The 25,400-nt window shown below is 39.7% G+C and overlaps 1 protein-coding gene across 7 annotated transcripts in view; it reads left to right on the forward strand.

The window, feature by feature from the left end:
- The window catches only part of pald1a (phosphatase domain containing paladin 1a), a 57,551-nt gene extending 32,372 nt beyond the window's left edge, over nucleotides 1–25,179 (forward strand). For all 7 annotated transcript variants that reach the window (XM_072373208.1, XM_072373207.1, XM_072373209.1 and 4 more), the window contains exons 19-20: nucleotides 10,375–10,530; nucleotides 22,725–25,179. In XM_072373208.1, the coding sequence (XP_072229309.1) occupies nucleotides 10,375–10,530; nucleotides 22,725–22,874 (306 nt within the window). In that variant the 3' untranslated portion in view covers nucleotides 22,875–25,179. The remainder of the gene's footprint in view (nucleotides 1–10,374; nucleotides 10,531–22,724) is intronic.
- The last annotated feature ends 221 nt before the right edge of the window (nucleotides 25,180–25,400 follow it).

Genomic DNA, 25,400 nt, shown 5'->3' on the forward strand with positions numbered 1-25,400 from the left:
TTGTTGCTGGTTGACATTCATAAACCACACTGCGACCAACAGTGTGTTAATGAATGCTGCAGCAAGAGAGCAACATTTACCTCCACACTATAGATTGTTCACATTGACAGTATATGACCATATTCAAAAGTAAAGGGTATGCAGAAGTGCCTTAGGGTGCAGTGTAACTGATGGCCACAAGGCACTGACTCAGAAAACATTTGTTGGCATTCCCTTTGAAAATGATTCCATGACAAAGTAGATGTTCTGCCTCTAAGAGGTATGTTCTGAGGTTGTTAGTGTCTGACCTGGCCTGGGGAGCCTATCAGAGTGATTTAAAAGCATTTTGGAAGAAGATGGATAGAGGCTCATTCACAGGTTAACTCCAGTTGTATGTTAATTGTTTCCATCCATGACTGGGCCCTCATTAAGGAAATGTCTTTTTTTTTTTTTTTTCCAAATTTCCCATTTTAATGTAGTTAATGTGAATGTACTCGCCAAGCCATCACTGGCGAACTTTGTGGCTCTCCCTCTCGTCTAAATATTGTCGTTTCTGGCTCCAGAAAAACTAAACCAAAAAAATTGGTGACAGCCAATTGCAAAAGTTGAGACCTCAGAATGGTCGTTTACAAACGAAAGAGCGACGTCACATCAGCTATGCGCATTTTTTGATAACGAGTCTGTGGTTCCACCAGTCAAACTTAAGCCGCAGGAGCACAGCGTCTTCCAAAGACTGCAGTTTTCTTAATGTTATGTGCTTATTTCACTCCCTTACTGCAAGAGATCAAACTCTCAGAACTCTGCCTTACTCTCTACGAGGTGACCACTTTGTTAATTATCGTCTCGTGCTGCCCAGTCTATTCCTTCTTCTTTCCGTGAATAAATAAACCTGCCCTGACCTGCCCTTTGCTATGACCCTCCTTTATGCCTCACACTTCACTTCCCAGAGGTGTTTACACATCCCCCTGCCCACAAAGACACAGATTCACACACAAAACCGACAGAACTGCTTCCAAAACGATGCAGATGTGTTACATCATGCTCCTTGTAGCTGTGGTCATGGCATCTGTCAGATTGCCTCCTAAGCCATAAATAATTTAATCTGGAAAACGTCCACCTATTTCACACTTCTAGATACTGGCAGTAAATAAATCAGACACACAGTCTCAACAGTGAAGTGACTCAGATGCCAACCATGTGGGATATGCAGCAGTTGGGACTGGCTCCATTTGCTCCAAGAATTGCACATTGACAATGCTGCAGCGGGGAAGCCGTGTTTCATATGTGAGGACAGTTGTGCAGCAGATGACTCCCGTGTTAATAATGCCATAACTACTCCTGCAGAGCCAACAGCTCACACAGTCGGCAAAGAACTTTCAGACTTGCTTTGCCATGTTCTCCCACCAAGACAGCTCACAGTAAAGGTGGCCTCTCTTTGTTTAATATTCCAGTTTTTCACCTGCTGACGTTTAAATTCTTTCAGTATCAACAAAGGGCACTGCTCAAGAGTTTTGTTTTTATTAGTTTTAAATTTCTAAATGCGTGATGATAATTTGTCTCTTTGTACCAACTTATGATCCAACAAAATGTATGTTTGTGGTTTTATGTTATTATAAGTTTAGTTTCATTTAAGTCATATTTAAACAGGAAGGCAAAGCCCTTTACAACCTCTTGTTATACACGTCCTGGTCATGACATGAAGTGATGCACGAAGTGATGCACGCACCTACTTACGATAGAGAATGAGCCATAAGAATCGCTCACAACAAATATAAAGAAACTTTCACCGTCTTTGCAGGTAAAACATGGGTAGTCGCGGTCAGCCATCATCTTTGGCAGACGTCTAAATTAAAAATGTGTTGAATTAATTTTGCGAGACCAGATTTTATTGAAGAACAACATTTGAGTGGTTTTGCAGCTGTTTTAAGGCAGAGGGGATCATCATATTTGGATGCGTTTTTTTTTTTTTAAATGAAAGCAATAATTGCCTGTACTTTCTTGTAACATGTATGTCTGCAGGTAATTTGGCAGCAGAACTTTGTTTTATTTGTTGATTTAATAAGAGAGCACTATTCTATTGTTATAAAATTTAAAAAAATTATACAATAATCACCTCTGCCGACACTGACTTTGAGAAGACAAAAATGAATGTGATCTTGGTCCTCCAGATTAGACGGATGGTTGTCATTGGTAACCTCTACAGCCAGGATTGTGTGTGCGCACCTCTGGCAAATATTCTTTTGCACTCACTGTGTTGTTGAAGAACAAATGAACAATGTTACCCATGTGGAAAAAGCCTGAATCACAGACTTTAATCCATGCTGCTTATTTTTCATAGACGATTAGCTTTGAGGCTTCCTCTTTTTTGGGATGAGAGCAGCATGAGAGCACGACTCGGAGACTATAAACTAGAAAAGTGTGAGAATTGAATCTCCCTTTGCTAAGGTGTGTAACAAAATGATGGCAAAATCTCTGTAGAGAGCCAATTATTGCACAGAAATTCAGCTCTCCTGTTGCTTCTGCCACTCAAACCCTCACCTCCATCCACAAAAAGGCAAACAAAAAACTTTAATCTGGTGATCTTTTTCAAGAAAAGACCTGAACATCCATGGTCAAACAGTGGATGTATCAGTGCAGCAGGAGAAATCTAAAACAACGTTTCCCTTTAGTTAAATGTCAGATTTTATTCTCAGTCACAAAATTTATCAACAGGCTCTACAAGTTCTGTATTTTCATCGCCCCAAGTGATCAATAAATAGATAAACAAATCAAAATATTTATTGCAGCCTGTACAGCCTCCATCTTAGGACACGTGAGACTTGGCTCCGTGTTGGTTTGAATTTTTTCTTCACCCTTTCAGGCGAAGCTGATAGTAGTGGAAATTTAGGCTTTGTTTCAGAATGAAAGAACCAGATGAGTAAAACGCATTTCTTCAACTTGATTATTATCTGAGATCAAGGATTAATATCACTACCTGATGTTGTAGCTACACCATTGTAGTACACCTGTAAACTACACATGTAAAGTTTTTTTTTTTATATCTTATCTTAATCTCGCATCACTGCAACACAGTTGCTTTAATGAAATCTGCTGACATGTACAAGATATTTTGCCACGATGACACACACACACACACACAAGAGATAAAAAAACAATACAGGCTTCACCATTGTGGCTGGTAAAAATATCTCCTTGGACCAAAGCGTTTGACCACGCTGTGGTGTGGTTAACAAACAACATGGCCTTGACAGCTTTGTGGCTGCCTCTAAAGAGCGATTGCCATCAGTTCTATCCACATCCCTTTGCTCTCTTTTACCAACCAGGATCTTTACAGAATGCCATCTGCGGTCAAAGACTACAAATTAATTTGAAGAATTTTGAAATAATAGCCGTCTGATTAGCTGTAGCTCCCTCACAAGCCATTTTGCTGCCTCAGTGTTGGATTTGCATGCGCAAGATATTTTGTATTTTGAGAGCTCAGTAAATGATTGATTCAGAGTGGGAGTTTGTGCTGTGTTGCCAGACATGTGCATGTACAGAATGTACCATAATACGTGTGGTTAATGTGGGCTGATATTCCAGTCTGTGTGTAGGCTAAGTTGATGAGCTCTGTCTCCTCCTGTGGCGTTTATAATCTCTGCTTACCAGACATGTCATGCATTGATGCTTGTTCTTTTGTCTTACAAATTGGCCTTTTTAGTCAAAATCCTGTTGACTATTTGTTGTACAGTTCACCTTTCAGTTTCCATGACTTTGGTTATTTCTCAGGCACATTTTAGCGCTGGACTGTTGTTCGATTGTCAACAACTGCAGTGAAATATAGAGTTGAAATGATAATGGAAGATTAAATCTGTTCTGCGGTTCATATCAACAAAGCTTTACCTTTTAGTGTGAGAGATTTTCAAGCTCTCGTCTAGATAGATAAACTGTATGCCGCTGTGTAAATACAGTATGTGGATTGATTTAGCTTGCCCCTAAAATCCACCTCTGCTTTGACGTCATGATTTAATCAGCACAGTGTGGCTGAGCGGCTGGAAAAAGACAGTCTCGGAATCTGCAGAAACCATTAACATAAAGGCATCTTCATCTCCTCCTCTCACTGGCTGCTCTATGGCTTCTTTGCGCCTTTAAAAAAGCAGTTTTGGGCACCATCTTGATCTATAAAGATCAGTTCTCCAATTTTAGGCCAGACGATATATAACTTTGATTGCTTCGCTTCTATCCAACCTGGCAGTCCAAGCTGACTGGGTGGGTGGATGTTCAGTTTTTCTTTTTCTTTTAATTGCTGTGCATGTGAAAAAATATGCAACCCTGAGAGTAATACACAAGTTCTACTTTCATGTTTGTCTGCTACACTTTCAGGATCTCTGGGGATGAATTCACTAAAATGTGGGAATAAGGTTTGATTACGATAATACTTTTTATTTTTGAGCAGACAAACAGAATAAAGAAGGTGGAAAATAAGAGGCCATGGGGGAAAAAGATTCAACTATGCACATCTTTAAAAGCTGGGGAAATGTAGCTCAAATAATGAGTTTTTGCCTCTGAGAGACGATGTAAAATAGAGAGCAAAATATTCTTCCTGCTGGCCCATATCTAAAAGCTAAATTTCATGCAATTCTCAACATCAAAAATGATGAAATGTATCTTTGATCGCTAAAGGACTGCAAAAATACACAAAATGACTCCTTTTGAGGTTGTTTGAAAAACAGCATGGTTATTTTAGTAGATGTGCAATGGACCGTTCAACAGAGACTGTGATGGAAATTGATGTATTACATTCAATAACTTATTGAGAGATTCATTTAGTTGTTGAGTGTATATAGTGTTTTTCTATTAATTTATCAAAAGTTCACATTGATCATTTTGTTTTCCAGAAAAATAATTCTTTCATACTTATGTTAAATATCATAAGATATTTAAGATTTTTACCATCGCATCAAAAAATCGTATAAAAAAAAACATGTAATCCACAATTTATTCTTTTTTTAGATATGTTCCCAGCACAGCTACAACAAAGTTAGTACAACTTCTCAAATCTGCTACCGTGAGTTCACACATCTGCAATGTGTTTCACAGCTTGTAGTTGTATTTGTAGAGGTGACCCAACTCAACGCTGAGGATTATTAAGCAGGCATGGAAAATGAATGAATCAACGAGCTTCCCTATAACACTTGTCTCGCTATGTAAGAATAATCTCAGGACACTTAACGGAGAGAAACGCAGCAATATTCGTTTAGCAAGCAACTGGTGACAGTGGAGACTTTTTGAGTCAAGTGACAACACGGTGACATTAAAGTAAAGGTCATGTTAATGAGGATGAGTCACTTGTGCTGCCTGCTTTCTGTGTACATGTGATTTTGCTGTCGTGAATCCATCTGATCAAACACTTTCTGGGTAACTTCTGGCAACTTTTACAACATTTTTAGCTTTCACAAGGTTTAGTTCAAATAATGTGAGACCCTGATTATGATTGGCATCATGTTGCGTAAAAATCTGAATGTATGCTTGTCTATGAGATGTCTGTGCATTCACTCCAGCCATTTGTTGGCTTCCTGTCCATTCTAGACGAGCTGGAGTTTAGGATTAGGGTGGGAGGTGTACTCTGGGAATCTGATGAATAGCTGTTTGTGAAAACGCGTGTGGGAAGGGCCAGCATGGATTGGCCTTTTTACCTCTGCAACCCCATCAGCTGGTAATTGGCACCATATGTCAAACAGACCAACCTCTCCATAATATGCTGCTCTCACTTCAGTGTTTGCCCTCACGAGCCGACAGAAAGTTGGACCCACAGTTCTTGCCTATCACCGTTCAGAGTTCACTTAAGCGCTCCCTTTAATTGCGTCATATGACACAATTAAAGTTTGACGCAATCAATATTGATTGACGCAATCAATATTGATACTCAGCTGCTGCAAAATCTGTTCAACAGTAAAATTGTCATCTAGCAGTTAACACAGCATCTGAGGAAAGCTTGGAGGAGAGTTGATGAACTTGCTGTTCTCACACCAGCAAAGCATCTGTCTTTTCTTCTTATTCTACGTATTGATTCTCCTGAGTGAATCAGAGAGCTGTCTTTTAGAGGGTTCTCATTCAACATGCCCACCTTTGCTAAATTACTTGCAGTTGGAGTAGATTAATGGTGATGGCGCACCTCGGCTAGCTCTAATGGATTAGTGGTCCGGGTGGTGACATGTCCAATAATGGTTTTTCTGCTCCTCATGCCTGGGAAGTGCGATTTATTTTCAGACTTACTGATGTTTTCATCGCTGGCTTGTTACTGTGAGTGGTAACGGGTGATAAGGGAAGTGCGATGTCAGGGCTTGTCAATGTTGGCAAACCAATTTGGTGTGATTTTACTGCAAGAGACGCACTGAAGTTTTTAGTGCCCTCAGACACCCTGGTGAACAAAATGTCAGTTCTTTGATGAAACAATTGAATGACATCTCTGTCCCTCTGTATATGTGTGTAAAAGGAAATAGTGGGCCTGCACATGATCACTTCAGACTGATGTCTTAATCTTAAACAAGAACCTAATGAATATTACAAATATACACACAAGTCTGCTGGTATATTTAATGTAGAAGGCTATCTTGTTACCTGCGGATTATTGTAAACTTTTGTCTGAAATGAAACTTGCGCTGTTTTCTGGGATTGCATTATATCACTCAGTAAACGGATGGCAAGTGTGCTTGTTTTGTTTGCACATTCCAAATAAACTAAGTTTAGTGTCATGGGAGAAGATGACCTCAAAGAACCGAAACTGCCGGCAGCGCTTTTGCTTTCAAAAAGGATAAAGTTAACAAGGGAAAACGGTTAAAGCGTGAATCCGGTGAAGTGTACATCAAGCAGAGTCAGTAAAGTTCCACGTTGATGTGACTTTGATTTTTATGAACCTCTAAATCCAATTGTCTGGAAAAGCAAACGAGCTAAAGCCGTAACACTCTCAATCGATGACACTCTTTAATTTTTAATTACGAGTGGATGCCGTTGCGTTACATTTGAATCCACTTAGAGCCTTTTAAACAGAACATGTGTTGTTCAGAGGCCACATTTCCAACTCAGTTTGGAGATTTTCTTTTTGGGAGACATTTTTTGTGTCTTACACCATATTTAATACCAGTTTGTGACCTATTTTTAAATGTGGTAATAGATGATATGTAGCTGTACTTAAGTGAGTTTAATGACTGACCAACCCCATGCCGTCATGTACAGTGTGTGTTCCCTGCAGTGTGTTTAAGGAGAACCATCTGTCTTCTTCCTGCTCTCTGTTTTCCACAGCTTTCTTCCTCCTGTTTATCCACAACCTAGTGAGAAACTAGTGAGTAATTAGGCAATTAATGTATATACATATTTATGTATGTGCATTGTCTTTCCACAGTTCTCCCATAGAGCATCTGAATTTACTTGGTACATTTTCTGATGCTCAGTGCAGTGATGCAAACTTCCCTGAAAAGGCATTTATACTGTTGGTGATGTACATACTGTGTGTTCCCAAAAATATCGGAATTTGAACATTACCATCGCATATACCAGTAAACCCGTTCTTATCTTCAGTGGTTGTATTGAGGAGAAGTAGATAAGACTTCTCCAATCACCCAGTTAACGGAAACCTGTCTCTTCTCTCATGAGTGTTTGTGCTGTGATAACGTTTCTTAACCACTTTCATATTGTCCTCGCTCAGAGCTCTGCTCAGCCAACCAGCATTCCTGGACTCTCAACAATGGTATGTGCTAGGCCAGCCTCCCCTGACACTCAGGGCTGAGGAGAGCTCAGGATGTTCATTATCGCATCTTAGCGGCTGGCCGTGCAGTCTCTTCTTTTGTTTTAAAAGGCCAGGCTAGATTAGAGGATGCTGTAGGTTCTCCCTTTTTCTGTCATCTTCTCAATTTTGCCAACTCGGTAGAAATTGTTCCTCTTCGTCCTTTAATCTTTGTAAGAAAGACCGTGAAAAGAGCCTTTACTACTGTTTAGTTTCCAATTCTAAATAAAACAAGTGAGAAATGGTTTGTAGTTGGAAAGAAAATGCTGATAAATGGATACATAAAAAATTAAATGCATCCTTCCCGAAACTCTTTTCTTATGGAATTTCTAAAAGTGCCCAAGAGGCCGCTCAGCCTCACATATGGCTCCTCCATGCAGACAGACAGATGGCAGCCATAGATTTAGAGTTCAACGGATTGTTGGTGTTAATTATGTAATCCCTGAAAACTGATCTCTTTCATGTGTGTGTGTGTGTGTGTGTGTGAGAGAGAGAGAGCTCAGTGGCTTGTGCACGGATAGCTGCCAGACTTTGACACAACGGATTTTCAGGCTAAGAAATGAAATGTTCAAAGCCTCCTGGGGGTGCAGGGTGCACAGGGTGATCAGGTTCACCAGTGTTCACTACCCTTCCACTGTAGTAAATGTTAACTTTGAGAGATTAGAAAAAGCAAAGTGTGTGTGTTGTATTCTTATTCTTCTGTGCCCTGGGAGAATTGATAGCAGACAGCACATCCATTATCTGCCTAGTTTCTCCGTTACTCTGTGACAGATGCTTGGAAAACTGAAGTCCAGCCACAGCTGTTTGGGAATGGACAGGAAACCCCATTCATCCCCCTCTCTCTGCTGCGTCATACAGCTCTGGAATGACTGTATTATGGTGTGCAGTGCACGTTTCACATTAGTTCAAGCCCACCTACTTTGTAGACCTCCATTATTCCACTTGCTCCTTCCAAGATGTCTTTGCTGTAAACATTTAGCTGACAACTCTGTAACTCTGTGTCATCTATAAAAAGTGCAAGCAGTCAAAATGCTCAACATTAAGCGGAACTTTCGGCTCTGACAAGATGTCAGAGGAACTGCTGCCAGTTCATTGAGCTAAGCTTCACCTCCTCACCACATTCACTTTCCCTTAAACCTAACTGACAAGTTTTCCAATCCAGTGCACACCTCAGACCTTATCACTTTGTGCCTGGGAGTGCTTAAGGCTCCAACTAATCTGAAAAAAAGAAGAGGGCAAAAAAAGGAAAACATTGTGTCAGTGGCTCGACAGACTGATGAAAGCCTGTCTGCGTTCACCTTGGAGCTTCTCACAACCTGTAATCGAAGAGCAACCCAATTACTGACCTTACTTTGCGAGAAGTGGCACGGTAATAGTACTGTTGTGCTTTCTCGCTGTTTCTTGTCTGCATTTAAGTGTTGTGTTCATTGTTGTTGACACTTGCCATGGAATTTCAGGACAAGTATTGGTGGAAAGCATAATCAGTAAATAAATTACATATGTAAAAATTTTAATTTATTTGTCAAATTTTGCTGTACAAGGAATTTTTTTATCCAACATTGACTTTATACGTTTTTTTCCCTCCCAGCTACAGACACTGACTTAGTCCTGTGAAAGTACTATTACCTTGTCTCTTGCATAACAATCAAGGGAATTATAGGAGCAAGTTGTACTTTGGGTAATTGCGCTATTCGTATGCTGCTGACCATGGTGTTTTCAATGAAAATGTGAATTATTTAGTAATTATAACAAAGACAACCATGTAACTAAAGTGTTTATTTTAAGATGGTAGAATTTAAAGGTCTTGAGAAGAACTGGGAGGAAAAAGCAACTGCTCTAGGCTGTACTATGGACGATGTTGCGTTTGATGACCGATTTGCTTTACCAATTAAACGCCTTTCCAAATGTCAAAACTGCTGTCTGCCGATGATCATCAGCAGATAAAAGGGCAGAGAAGATGAAAGGATTCGATAAGAGTGCAGAGTTTGTGGAGGAGTGAGTGTATCGGTCATATCTCGCACTGCTTGTAGTCTGATAGCTGTGACCACACACATTTGAGAAATCACAATATATTGAAAGTGCTATTCGCTCCTGCCTATTTCATGTCTCCTGTTGAAACTGAAGTTAGGGCAGTGTTGCAAACAGTTCCTAATGTGATGTAGCCAAAATCTGCTAAAAATAAATCCCTAGTTGATGATACAGTAGTTAGCATAGTCATTACATCATTAAGTTGACATACTCTCATGTGATCATGTCATATTTTTTTTTATAAATGCAGCCAGATAAATTAATAATAAATAAATTCATAATAATTATAATAATCAATAAATAAATAGTAAAGCTGCTCTGATTCACATATTTTTCTGTTTCTGTTGTCATATGGCAACACAAGTCTAAAAATCTGACCACAACCAACCCAGCAAAGAGGAGAGGCCCCCAGTCTGGTATCCTAACATCGATATTGTGTAAACAAGCAAAATAGTATAGATACATGTCGGAGGCAGTGGGAAGGAATGGACTGGCTACAGTTCAAGAAGTTATAAATGCATGCTACTACATTATCTTTTTCCTAGTTGATAAAATACACCAACAGATAACAGATAATTTTCTTTTTTATATACGTCTTCTCTTAGATCAAAAGTGATAAGCTGGAGAAGGAGTGTCAGCAGCTGTTGTTGAGGAGTCTGCAGTATCTGGAGCGCTACATTTACCTCATTCTCTTCAACACATACCTGCATCTAGAGAAGAAGGACTCCTGGCAGCGCTCCTTCACCCTCTGGATGGAACAGGTACAAAAATGCTCTGCACCACTTCCAAGCCTTTCTGCTGTGTTTTATCTCACGTGTATCTATGTACATAAGCATCTCATATGCAGTATGCATGCGGGTGAATTCCTTTCTCCAGTGACAGAAAGGCTAATAACACACAGGCAAATGACAAAAAAAGGCCTAAGGAAAAACAATAATTAGCATGTAATTTTTTTGTATGCTGAATTACTAAATGGCTCAGCTTGTTTCTCAACTATAACTCAATCATGGAAAGGTCGAGCTCTCTGACACCTGGAGTCTGCCTGCCACAGTTTTGTGCAGTCGCCTGATTGCAGCCGTGAGAGTTGCCTTTGACTGATTCGCATGATCAGTAGAATAGTTTCTATTCATCCTCTAAAAATGGCCAGATACCACACAACATAGATGTCACATTTTTATCACTTTTTCCATATTCTTTTCCACCATTTGACGTTTGAAATCGCCTCCTTTGGCCTTCTGGTTTTGCTATGGTTTCACAGTACCTGAGGGGAGAATTTGCACCACCAACTGTTTATTTTGAGGTGCTTCTCATGTTTGAGTGACAGCATTTTGATTAGCTTCTATTCGCACTAATGTTAATGATGTAGTTTCAAAGCCTAGCGTTTATGTGGGCACATTTTATTTTGAAGGCGCATGAAAAAGAAGAGCCCAAACACCTCGAAGAGAGAAGGTTTACAGAGAAAAATATGGTGGTCAAAGGCACTGATGCTAATGCAGCTGATGCTAAAAAGCATCCAAGGATCCACCATCTTGCTTATTTTCTTTTTTCAAATGTGTTTTATAGGACTGCTCTTATACTAAAAGAGTGGTAAAGAATTAACACATCAACGATTACATAATCAAATAATGCCAGTATGCGCTTCTGCTTATGCTGCTCTACACATACAGGTTTAGAAGGTAATTGCTATTTCACCTATAGATCTGTAAACTGAGACAAAATATAATGATAATTTGATCTCTTTCTTCTCTGCTCACTAATTTTTCCCCATAGTGAGCTTGTCACTGGTGTGTCTGTCATTTGGGTTTCCCTTCAGGAATTTACGAGCTGGTTCTGGTTCTGTCAAGGCCCGCATATTCGCATGCTGAACTCCATATTGTCTTAGCTCTGTGTTTTTGTGGGTAGATTAATCGCTCGACCAGCTGTGCCCCTACACTGAAGTTGAGGGTTTATGTGCATTCCAAACAAATGAGTTGTCTGTAAATGGTACCTAGCACCACACGTGCACACAATTAAAACTTCACATAATGATAAGAATGTGAGGCATTTTGGCAGGTTGACAAATGCACATTCAGCTCTGATCAATGTGCCAGCCACAGAAGGAGTTTAAAATGTAATGAAATACTGTAAATATATTTATATTCGATCCAAAGCTAATGTAAAATATGAGCCCAGGCCTGCTGCTTCAAATCTATTATCTATTCTAAAAAGCCGGGGAGGAATGCCTGGAGAAACACGCCCAAGAGCCCCAAATGAAAATCTCTTCCTTCTTTGTTATTATACAGCAAGATTAAACTCAAAGAAAAATTCAGAATTCCAAAATAGACTGGAACAATTGCTGTGAAAACAATTGTCACAGAAATATGTGCAGTCATTCTTCCTGTTATGAATAGCAAATATATGTGGTGCATCAGGGTGGCTCTAATGTCCCAGGTATGCCATGAAATAATACAGGCGTGTGCCCAAGGGACAGGGACATTCTGCTTTAAAACGGACAACAGAAAACATGGTAAATATTTTATCATATTGAAAGGTCATGCAGAAGGTATGTCTCTTTCTTACCCTGTTGGTAACCCGCTAGCATGTCTACTTTTATACGTACAGAAAAACCTTCAACGAGCAAAAACTAAAGTAATTACCGTCTGGTCAAAGAGTGTCAACAGTGGTTCATTTAGAGTTACAACATAAAATGTCCAAATTGAAAAAGGTCATTAATTAACAGTCATTATTACAGCACGGAATGTTGGTTACAGTTAGGTTAGCCAACAAAACTCTTTGATACACACTTACAAATGTATTTTTCATGCAGTAGAAAATCATTCAATTACCATTTCATGCAATTTCATGTAAAAAACTACAGTTTCCAAAGGCTTCTCTGCATTTGTTCAGAAGTCGTGCTCGTACTTCTGATACTTTTAAAATCTGTTATGTTGAGTAACCATGTCAACAGAAGAGTTGTTTACAGATGCAGCGGACTGAGCTTCTCTAAAACCCAACTAATGATTTGAATGGGATCCCAAAATCCTTGATGACTTGAAGAGAAAATGCCGCTACTGTCGGGCTGGAGCAAGATAGAGAAATAGGTGGAGTAAATCTAAACCAGCTCTTGCCACAATTGTCATGGGATATGTGAGCTCGCTTGCAAATAAAATGGATGAGTTTGAATGAGGACACAGTAGGAATATTGAGAATGCAGTACTGTGTTTTCACCAAGACATGGCTCCAGGAGCATATATTGGACTCTACTTGGCTTTCTGACAGACAGAGACACAGCAAATGTGGAGGTATCGCACTGCTTGTTGAGAACAGATAGTGTAACATGTCACTGAAGGAGTGAAGGAGAGGCTCAGTATCCAGGACATGGAACTGTCAGCTCTGAGTTCAGATAGCTGATGACACTATCTGTGACGTCATCAGCTCAGTGGTTGCCAGGTTACAAACACAACACTCCAATACATTCATGGCAATCTCTGGAGATTTAAACCACATCTCCTTCTCTGCTGCATTTCCAACTTTCCACCAGTTTGTCAACGGCCTCACCAGAGGAAATAAAACGTATTTATTCCTTGAAAATCGTAGAGATGCAGAGACTTTGAGGATGAGAAGGCTTTCTCAGGAAGCTAAAGAAACTTTGAAGCTCTGCTCTGAAGGCGCAGACTGGAATGCACTCTGTGAGCCACATGGAGGTGACATCAATGCCATTGCTGAGTGTTTGACAGACTATGTTAATTTCTGTATGGAGAGTATTGCCCCCACAAGGACAGTGAGGTTCTTCACCCAAAAGTAAGCCCTGGATCACCAGTGAACTGAAAAAGCTGCTGAACAGAAAGCAGAGAGCCTTCAGGGAGGGAGATGGGGAGTTCTCTGAGAGTGTGCAGAAACAGTTGAAAGAGACGATAAGAGAGAAAGGAAGTGAGAAAAATGCTGGAAAACAAATTTTAGAAGAACATTGTGGGGAGATGTGTGGTCAGGGAGAAAAAAAGATCAGTCTTTGAGGAGATTGTTTACCAGACTGATAGAGGTCTGGTGCAGTTCAGATCAATACTTTTGGCCTTCTTCCTGCTACATATCCATCACACACTGCCTGAATCCACAGCACCCTGTAACACGTCTATTGTGTCATCCTGAACGTCAGTAATTGGTTTTAACACAGCCTCAAAAGCATCTTCCCCCTACATCAGGAACCAACTCAGTATGGTTACAGGCATAGGTGAGTCAAACTTCAGTTCCAGTTTCATTCAACCGGACCACTGTCTTTTTAAGAGTATACATGCACAGAGCTGATTGGAATTATTTACACCACGATGGTGTGAACTGCGTCAGTAAATGTTCAAGACTGCACAGACGTCTTTAAGTTACTTCGTGACATAAAATCAGGATTAAGCTCAAAAGAACGTATGAAGAATCGTACAATTTCGTCTGCCTCCCCCTTAAGCCTGTTTGTCTATAGCAGTCAGTCTGCAGTCATATCAGAAAGTCCGGGAGAAACTAAAACTGACTCACCTCAGTAGTTATGTGATCACCTGTCAAGACCCATTACAGCTGGCTTGATATTCTGGGAGTAGTGTTAAAGATGTCATCGTTCACCTGTTTCAGCAACCCCACTCTCATCTGGACAAAACGGGCAGCACTGTGAGGATCATGTTTTGTGAGAGCACCGTTCATCCATCCATCTTCTATACCCACTTAGTCCAATTTAGTGTTGCACGGCAGCTGGAGCCCATCCCCCACCTTTTGATAGATGATTCACTCTGGAACAGTTCATTAATCGTGGTAATAGTCACCTCATTTTAGATGTAAACAAAAAAAGAAGATGATTATGGATTTATAGGAGGACTAGGAATAAGCCAAACACTGTTTCTAACCTGGAAGAAGAGGTGGAGCTGGTGGAGCACTAAGTACTTGGATGTTCACCTGGAAAACAGACTGAACTGGAAAAGCAACACTTCAAGAGGGGAGAACAGACTGTGCGTCTTGAGGAAACCTTGGTTCTTCAGTGTTGTTGTTCTATAATTTCTTTGGTGGATAGCTTTGCAGCCATCTGTTGGGACAGTCACATCAGAGCCAGGGACTCTAAGAATGTCTCCAAAGCTTCTTAGCATAGTGGACAATGCTGCACACCACCCACATAACATATTGATCAAACAGTGAGTTGTGTTCAGTCAGAGGCTTCTTCAGCTTTTTTAGAACGTTTTTTTTCCACAATCTTTAATCTTATGCTGCAAAAAAAATAATTTATATTTATATTTATATATATTTATAATAATCATTATATTCAGTTAAGTTAAATTTAGTTCAATAGTTTGATCTCAAAACGCACATTCAACTCTCACTTTAAATCCACTGACTTTATTTCTTCTGTACAGCTGTATTTATGTGGTCTCCTTAGTGAATACAAACTGTGCACAAACTACCTATTTGTTTTAAAGAGACTGTTTTTGAATGCATAAACAATTTTATCTACTTCTCTAAATTGTGTCTCTTCGGCCTTTTAAATAATGAGTCAGCCTCTTTTAGCCCATTTCCTTGTATTACAGTTACTGCTGAAAATCCTTACCCTTGAGCTTCTTTTATGATAAACACACTTTTTTTTGTACAATTTGCCTAAAAGTGGTCAATTTCTGCCAATTGTCCCTTACATCAAGAAACACCAGGGGCCTAATTTGACAAGTGTATTAATACATTATGCCTTTTAGGTACGCCGGCATATATATTCTCACATCCTTTGCCATTTAGAAACGTATTGGTGATTCAGTCAGTTGAATGGAAAGCATCATTCAGATGACACCATAATAGATTTAATCCATCCAGAGCTTTTTTCAGTTGTGGAAAAGGCTGAATGTTGCTCTTATTTTAGGTCTACTTGCTTTTTAGTAAATCATTTTGCTGCACTATGCCCACAAAGTTTCTATTCTGAAATGGCCTGCACCACAAAACAATATTTCTACCCAATAAATTCTGTCATCTCAAAGCTCAGAAGCCAGATGTACTTTTCACAGCGCTAGTTCCAAAACTATGAAAAAAAAAATGGAATAATAAATCCTGCTACATTACACCTTGAACTCTGAATCAGTTCTTCAACACGTTTTAAAACGTGTTTTATTGAAAGACTAAATGAAAGGAAGTACAAAAGAGCTTAGCCTCTTTCAGTGGCACAACAGCTGATCTTTCTTGTACATTCGAGTATGCCGCTTGTGAGACTTGTGGCATATTATTAACAGCTGACTGGTGGGGCCTCAGACATCACATCCTTGCCCCATACTGTCTCTGATAACATGATCGTATTTGTATCATCCGGCTCAAGTTGATAAATGTGCCTGAAAACTGCTAAGATTTCTTTACCAATGCTGACTGAAACTCCTCTTCTTCCATGGGGAAAAAAATAGTCTCTTTCTTTATGTAAATGTATTACTCTACTGTTTAGAGCTTGCGATTTGATGGAGCTGTTGCATTAATTAAATCAAATTTTATGTGATAGCTGGACACCTGATAGGCATAGTCACCATGGCAGGTTCCTGTCTTTCCATGTACAATCTGGACTCACAATTAGGTGTTTTGATACAGTGTCAGTGTAAGTGGGCAGAAGTCTGAACTTGTAGCCCAGCGTTAATCATTTCTCGCTGCCTTTTTCTTGGCCCCCTTTTCTGTGGTTCTCACATGTTCATGCTGCATACATTAGCAGTATGTGGCTGAGAGTGAGAAGATAAAGTGTTACTGGGAGGTGAGATGGCATTTTCTCTTTGAATCGAGCCCTGTATGTTAAGGTCGTATGAGATGGATAAATGCTGCAGTGCAAACTGTTGCAATGTCGGTGGAAAAAAAGAAGTGGCAAGAATGTCAGTGTTTCCTGAACCATAAGTAAAATGAAAACAGTCATCACTTATGAGATCATTTAGAAAATTCAACTGCAGAATGTCTTTCTCATTGTCGCGGTACAATCGGAACACACTGAAAGTTGCACACCTTTCTATTTCTTCTGTGTCTGATATACATTCAGCCTTTAACTATGTCATCAATAGAGTAGAGCTTTTCCTCTTTTTCTGTTTTGCACACTCAAACAACACACACACACACACACACACACAGGGTTAAAATTGACAGCAAAGGATGCTGTAGCAAACAATATAGTTCAATTGATGTCTCAAAGCTTGCCCAAAACTATATATAATTGTTTTGTTTTTTTCTAATTGTCATGACTCTTTTTTTTTGTCATTTGCTGAAAATATAAAAGCATTATTGACAAAAGCTATTAGAACATTATCACCTAACTGCATACAAAATTATAAGAAGCATTTGTGTACTCAGTACCTCTGGCTGATATAGAAACAGTGTTCCTCAACATATGATTAACATTGTTTGCTTGTCATTACCCGCCGTTAAAAAAGTAGATTTTTATTCAAACCAGTGAGACTCCATAAAGAGATGCTGTGGCAACCACATTATTTGGCATTAGGGTTGGGACTGGATGTCATCACAAAGAGATCTTTTTTTTCTGATTGATTTCAGACACAGCTATTTGAGCAGCCAGATGTCATGTTTTGTCTTATCCTGTGTCATCTTTTAGAGGAAAATTTAACATGTCTGATCCCCACAACCACACAGGCTTTGGGATGTATTCAATGGCCCAGTTGCAGCACAATCTGGGAGCAGCCAAACCATTTGGACCAAGCCAACCTCAGGGCACAATCAGTAGCCTATCACCAGTGACCGTGGCAGAATCGGTAATGACAAACTACAATGCCACAGGCGGCAGTGGGGGTCATCTCCACCTTTGGTCATGCTTTTAATGCCATGGTTACACAACTTGTCAGCTCTGAGTGGAACAGTCTGTCCTGCATCTGACTTTGTGCATGTGTTTATCTGTGGACTAATTTGATTTCTATTGCCACTAAAAGCAGAGGTGCACTTTTCCAGTCATGCTGGGGAGCAGCCTTTGCCAGTTGATATGGAGTCTCTGATATGTTTTTCCCTTTTGCTTGGAAGTTGGAATTCATAAATACATAAGCATGTGTTCCATTTTATGCACCAAAGGATAAAGGGTGGATGCTCTCCAAAATGTCAGTAACCCATTCAGACACACACAGAAGCTTCCAAAAGTCTGAGTTTCTCAGAAAAACTTGACAGAATGGTCATTTTATCCTGTCAACCTGTCAAGAAAATATGAATATGAAATAAAGACCATCTGAGAGCTTAACTTTTGCCATTTATTGAAAATGAGCAACTTTGGTTCTGTTCATCAATTTAAAAAGTAAATGTCAAACTAAAATGTCTTGTTTATCTGACAGTAAAAGCATACAAATGTGGTCTGAATGCATCAAATTGCACTAGTTCTCCATGGTACAGTTGAATACAGTATTTAAAAGATCTCAGCAAGAGCGGTGATCAAAGCTTCTTGGGGAACTTTTTTACACTTATTTTGTGGTTTGCTGTCAGTGTCTTCCATCTCTTTGAGTACTTAATCTCTGATGCTGACATTAGGGCTTCAGGGGGTTATAACATGGGATGTTGCTGGGCTTTTTATGGGTAAAGATGGTCCTTTTTGAGTCTCTGGCTGTATGTTTGAGTATGCTGTAATCTTTCCAAAATAATGTGGGGACTGATCGCATACCTCTCTTTTTCAAAAAGCATTTGAGGTCATTTGCGCTTCCTGGTATATTGTACGCACCTTGGAGAAATATTGTCCTTAATGTCATATGGCCACGTTGTGAGATCTGAGCGGAAACATCAGAAGAGTTATTAGAATTGAAATCCATGTTTGCTAATCCAAAATGCTGGCCTTTACACAATGGCAGGACTTGTGTACAGTGCATACCACAGATGCCTGCAAGAGAGGTACCCTATCAGTCACTCCAGCTGTTTTGATGTGTGGCACAGAGGCCTCCCTGTCCCCAGCACCGGCACGGTATGTGCAGCCTTTGAGATAGCTGACTGTGGGAAAGACCAGTGCCTCCTTGCTGTCCTGGCCCCCCTAACCACCACCACCTTTCCAGCCACTTAATGAGTATTGGCATTTGTGATCTCTTCAGTGCAGCATGAAGGACGTTTTTCCAACAGTCTCTGCTTACTGTCAGTCAGAGAGTTTTGTTGCCATGAGGCAATAACTTCAAGGACATTTTACAAACGCAGAGCATCAAAGTGAGCGTGACGGTGCGATTTACCCCCAGAGATCAGATGGGTTTCTATTTGTTTTTGACTGGTTTACACTGTGCAGATGTAAACATTTGTTTTTCATATACAATACATTTGCCTGCAGCTTTCCTTATTAACAAGTGGGGAGGAATGTGTGAGTTGCAAAGTTTAAACAAGGACTTGCTTCATAGTTGCACACTTTGCGCACTCCCCAGAAAAAGGGGAATTAAGCTGTCAAAATACTTATGAAGATCATACAACTTAATTGGCCTGTTTACAGTCCTTGATAATAAAGACCAAGTGTAGTAAACTTTGAAGCTTTGGAAATATTCTGACTCTTCAAACCTTGTCTCAAGATATGGACAGCTCAAAGCAATTTTGCAGCACTGTGGAAATTAAAATAACGTAAGCCCTCACAGCAGGAGAGAGGACTATGTGAAAAGAGAAAAGTTCTGTCAAGAAGACAGTTTGGGGCATTCCTAGACAGATGAATCACCCCCCTGCAAAAGACCTTCAGGATTATTTAGCAGACATCTGCCTCCTTTGCTCTTTTGTAAAAGACATTTACAAAAAGTAAATGCGCTTGAAATATTAAGGATGTGATCCTTACCTACATGCTGTTTGTAAGCCGGGTTGTATTTTACACACTCACATTTTCTGTACTAACAGTTTCCAGTGTTGGAAAGCAGCAACGCAAAAGCAAGTCATAGAGGTGGTGAAAGGATTACGAAAACCACATTAATAGAGAAAGAAGAAGTGGAAATTACTGCAGAAGTGGTACAGCTGATTTCTTTGGAAGTTCAGCTGTTCTCTTGGCCTTGTCTGTGTCAGCTTTGAAATCCACTCTGCTGTCAGTCCAACCTGGCAGGAGCTGGCATCCACTCTGAGAGGGCAAACATCTCACGACCACTTATTTGATATTGGATATGAAATGATGGATTTTTGTTTATTTTTTTCTGTTGCGGGTTCTTTTCAACAATGCTTGAGAAGAATGGAAACAGGATGTCAACACCCCAAGCTCTGATTCCAGAGTGATTGCATATAATCACTCTCCATCTGAGCAGACCAACATCCTCTCTTAGGCCTCTCTAACACAAACTTTTGCTGTTTCCAATTTTTCACACATCCCTTATTTAGACAGCCGGGCGGTGGAGTGGATGAGTCAGGTTGTCCTGGTTAATAGCGCAAATCCAGAGTGTCTCCAAGGAGTCACATCCACTGACTAATGGTTGTGCTGCACCAAGTCATTTGTTCCTATCAAAAATCTTGTAGAGCTCTGCGGTAATATATCAGGAAGAAAAACACAAATGTACTGTAAGGCACATCATTGCATGGGTTAGTTATGAAACAGAAAAATAGAGGCTTTAAGATTATATATATATATATATATATTCATGCAGTTTGCTGGAAGAAGTAAAGATCTTGAGCTGCTGTTTAAAACTAAAGTTTTATGTTATATGATATCCACTGTGATCTGTTGTAAGATCTGACTCTGCATTGTCAGCAAGTAGACAATCCAGACCATTCTCTATGGTGCCTGTATTTAATTCTCCAAAAAACTGGCCAGCTAAACTGTAATCATTGTTAGTGAAAAGAATATCTTGATACTATTATTCCTGTTCATTGTTTCCGTATGTCTTTGTCAGCATTTAACCCAACAGCCCAACAAAGTTTCTCAAGCTGCACTAACAGGAGGTCCTCACAGCCTTAAGAATACAAACCAAAATCATTTTTCCATTTTTGTTTAGCATGAAAGTGTGCAACTATGAAGCAAGTCCTTATTTACGCCAGTCTTTAAACGTTGCTTCTCACACATTCCTCCCCACTCCAAAATTTGCAGGCTCCTTGACCGCGTGAGAAGAGGGTGAGGTTAAACTGGCAGGGATTTCGGCCACGTTACCTCCACTGAATGTCCTCTGGCTTCATCCAGATCTGTACTGACTCCAAACTGAGGGGAATATAATATGCAAGGGAGAACTCCGCACCGAATCTGGCGTGCTCTCGTATCTTCTTTACTTTTGCTTTTTCTTCAAAGAACACTGAAGCTTCTACAGCAGAGTGAACTGGGCGAGCTGTGGCACTTCTAATGGGCCATTCAATCTTTAAAAGTTTTTCCGGAGAGGTCCGTGCCGTCTAGATTTGTTTGGATTTGTTTGTACTGTTTGGCTTTATGTCCAGATGTTTTTGGTTGTCCATGGTGTTTCCCATGAATCGTGTTGAGTTTCACATCCACAGCAGACCATGACTCAGCATGACCTGTAGCTTAACATTAGCACTAAACTCTCTCGAGGAAAATCTCTCCATCCAAATTCGGTCATTCAAGATCCAGAGAAACAAACTGAAAGCGGTTTTCCATGGTGTTGCTCCAAGGCTGTTCCATTACTTTACCAAGTTACAGGTGTGATGTAGTTGGTACTTCCAGTCCACACTGCAGCTCACTGCCCTGTAGTGTGAACTCTCTACAGAAACTGTACGAGCATCAAAGACGGTTCTCCTCCCAAAAACGTGCTTGTGTTGCATTTGTTCATACAGGCATGTACGGCCAACAACAAAAGGTTTTTGTTCTTCACAAATGAGCCTGCGTTCGTCTCTGTGGACTTGTGAAACATACTGGTGTGGGACAATCATGGATTGTATGTTGAAGGGGGATTAATGATGGCACGTTCACATCCATCTATCCAATTCATCTAGTGTGCCGGCTGTGGAGACAGACTTTTGATATTTTTAAACTGCCTGCATGGCATGTGCAGAAAGTCATGTTTTTCATTTTAGCTTCAATTCTAACAGACGAGAAGGTCCTCATTGGCTGCATGACACGCTCATCTCAATCTGCAGCAATGGGCCATCTAGAGTTTTGGTGTGGTGACCCTTTTTGATGTGAGTTAAGCATCTGGGATGTTGGATTTAGCTTGTGTTGGTCATCATGTTGACATCACAACAGCAGCATAACTTCAGACATGTCTTGTGAATGGTCTCAAGTTACAACGGGTCTATTCTAGTCTAGTGTAGACTGCTTATGACCATTACCAGAGGAATCGTTATGTAAAATGTTTGTGCAGGCAGGAACGGAAAGGTTAAATAAACACTTTTATGGATGAGCGGTACAGACAATTGCTGCACTAGACTATAATAATTCACTATAATATTTAATTTCTCTCAGCCATAAAATAGGTATGTGTCCATTGTGACTTCTGTCTTTCCTGTAGAAGGCAAAATCCCAATAACATTAACTCGAATAACTAACATTTCAGGATTTTATGCATATTTTGACATGGCCCACAACTAAAGTAGAGCAGATGCCAAACTATGCTGGAACCATCATGCGTCCTGACTTTTAGTTACCATTACTGATGGCTACATTTCGTATAAAGCAGCTTCATTGCAAAGAAAATTTCTGTGCTTAGTACATGCCAGTCCTTGAATTCCATTTAAACCATTTGTAATGAGAATGTCCATTATGCACAATTTTTTTTATCCCACAAACTTTAGTTAACATTTCCCCGATGACATCACCATGACATCATGAGGCGTATTTATTTTCAGGCTTTTGAATGCGTCCTCAAAAGCTGAGATAAGGTTTTTTTTTTTTTTTGGTGTACTGAAAATGTATTTTTACATTGTGGTGCTGCTATTGTTCTAAAAGGATCTAAATCCTTTTTCTGCCACTTCCTGTCATTTCTAAACCCAGAGCAGATGGATATTGTTCAACTGTAACAGCTGCACTCACAGGAAAAGTGTTTGTGTGGTCATCGTGGGACAAAGAAAGAGGCCCGGCCTGCTGTTGTGCGTTTTCATGAACATTTTGTGTGTTTTTGTGTTTTTGTGGTAGGTGGCTGCCAGAGCTGGAGTTTATGACATCCTCAACCAGCTGGGCTTCTCCGAGTTTGAGGACCTGAGGGACACGCCACTGGCCAGGCTGCGCTGCCGCTGGCAGCAGCAAAACATTCAGTCACTTCCTATCCGAGGGGAGTTTGTCTGAGAAAAGATCACTGTGAATGCACCAAAACAGTACTGTGCTTTTCAGAAAAAGAGACATTTACAGTAACTTTGTTAGGCCTTCAAAACATACCCCTGTATTATGTATGCCTTCACACCATCTTTTGTTTGGGTAATTGCAGTTTTTTTTAAGTCACAGGTGATAGCACCAGTTTGTTGTAATGTTGAGTTTTGTTAGAATGTTGCTCCTTTGTTAGAAGTTGATATCCTTTCCTTTTTTGTGCCTTTTTTAAGCGACGATAGACATAGAATTTATGTGTACTAATATTCTTTTTTTTTTTTTTTTCCAGTTACAGTTTCAATTCTAACTTGTGACAGCCATCTAAAGCTCTGATTGCAACAAAACAAGAGTTAAATATTGTTGTGAAAGAGAGAAGCAAATTCCACTGTGTCACCCAACAATTTTGGTTGCATGTCACAACTGTTTGCTGTTGTGAGACCTGATATTTTTCTCGAGGGCTGACCTTTTTCCTCACAACACAGCAATTATCAGTGGTTGTGCATTTGTTGGGAAGAGTCCCCGTGTACATATGAAAGCTGTTATTTAAGTATTAATGTGTCCTTGGGGTTTCTCAACCTTAGAAAGGTGGATGATTTTGGGAGGAGTGTAGCACAAGATGCTGTTATTCAAATTTTAAAACCCTTAAGCATAATAGCAGTACCCGTTTCTTTTTACATTTAATTGCATAGAGTGACAATGCAGGTACTAACATGTCAGGAATTTTTAGGAGATTTGAAGCTGTTTATGTCTTTGTATTTCTGTTTTTAAACATCAGAGTGGTGTTGCTTAAGTTTTTTTTACTGCAGTTCTTTTAAATCCTCCTGAAATGGTAACATCCTCTCCTTAAAGGAGGTTTATTTTCAGCTCTGTATATGTATTTGGCTCCACCAGAAAAGATTGACAGTAAAAGAAAAACAGAATCCATTTTTATCAAATTTTTGCCCTCTGCATCACTTAAGCTCCTGTCTCTTTAAGGCCCAGTTCCCTGACACACTCCCTTTTTGCTGACTGGCCAACTTTCAGAAGCATTTGAGGTGGGCTAAAGTGAGCTGTGCTTAAAGCAGATGACGGTGTAAAGAAAAAAAAAAAAACTTTAACTATCAGCAAAAAAGTCAGATGAAACGCTGGGAATTAAACAGTCACAGTCGTATGACTGGTTAGATTTAGACTCACAGGGATTAATTTCACATACATTTATCTTTTTATTCAACCCTTTTCCCACATTTGAAATGAATATCCTATGAAGTATCATTTTGCGTGATCAAAAAAGGACAAAAGTAGAACATCTCCCCATAAATGTAATTTTAGAAACCAGAGCTATGTCGTTTTACTCTCCATATATATCATCAACGCAGCATTGATGCTAGTGGCTGCTAATGTAGCCTCAAGGTGTTGGTCTCACTCAGAAATGAGCAGCGACCAACAAGGGCTCCCCAAGAGCTGTAAATAGACTTTTATGTATAAAACTTGTGGGCTTTCTCTTTTTAATCAGCTTAGCTCAACTAGCCTTTGCATCAACAGTCTGTCAGCAGGAATAAAATTATACATCTGAGTGTAAAATCCATGGTTGGAAACAGCCTTGCCTGCAAATATTTGGTGTAACTTGGGATTAAGAAGCACTTGGTACCAGTTGATGAGGGTTAAATGTGTTTTCATATAACTCTAGCTGATGTCACTGACGTCATGTCAGGAAACAAATAATAGTTGCCTCATACACAGCTCAGAAAAGTAGTGCATTGTCACCTGATCAGGGCAACAATCATACCATTGTTTTCACTGAAGGCATGCCAATTATTGTTAAGCGTGCCTACATCTATAGAGTAACTTTTACTGTACAGTATTCTTTAAAGTCCAAGCACTTTTGTCATTAGAGTATTTTGTTGCCCTGTTATTTGTTAATGTGCATTAGGTTGCAAAGCTGTGCTTTAACTATGAATCCTGCCTTAAAACCAGAAAAATAAGCAGAAGCCTCTATGTCCTGTTTGGTCCAGTCTGTTGTGTATCAAACCACTGATTCAGACTGAGCAAAAAAGAAAATGCAAATGACCTGAAAATGAGTTGGATATTCATGTTTGAGGGAATCTCGTGCACACCCATATTTTTGTGACTTGACAACACAAGCACATGCATGTAGAGGTTGTAATGACACCCTGATGTCTTTGCTTAATTTAACATTGTCCTTTTCAAAGAGGCATTCTTCATAGAGGCGGTGTGTTATATTTTAATCAATGTATGTGCCATTTATTTTCTTACTTGAAGGCTGAAATAAATAACAGATTTAACTGCTTGTCTGCTTTTAATATCATTTCATTATGTATTTTTTTTATTTTGCTATGAAAGTATTAAAACAGATCCATCTGTATCATGGATTTGGTGTGTTGGAGGAGTTTCTGACCACGCATATTCTGCACACAAATCTCCGCTGTGCTACATTCTATCGGAAGTTTCCAATTCTGCAAAGGAGCCAAATGATTGTGCCTTCCCTTCTTGTCTTTCTTTGCTCTTTTT

This window comes from Leuresthes tenuis, unplaced genomic scaffold (assembly GCF_036924035.1).
Source record: "Leuresthes tenuis unplaced genomic scaffold, fLeuTen1.0.hap1 SCAF_20, whole genome shotgun sequence".
Classification (NCBI taxonomy): Eukaryota; Metazoa; Chordata; class Actinopteri; order Atheriniformes; family Atherinopsidae; genus Leuresthes; species Leuresthes tenuis.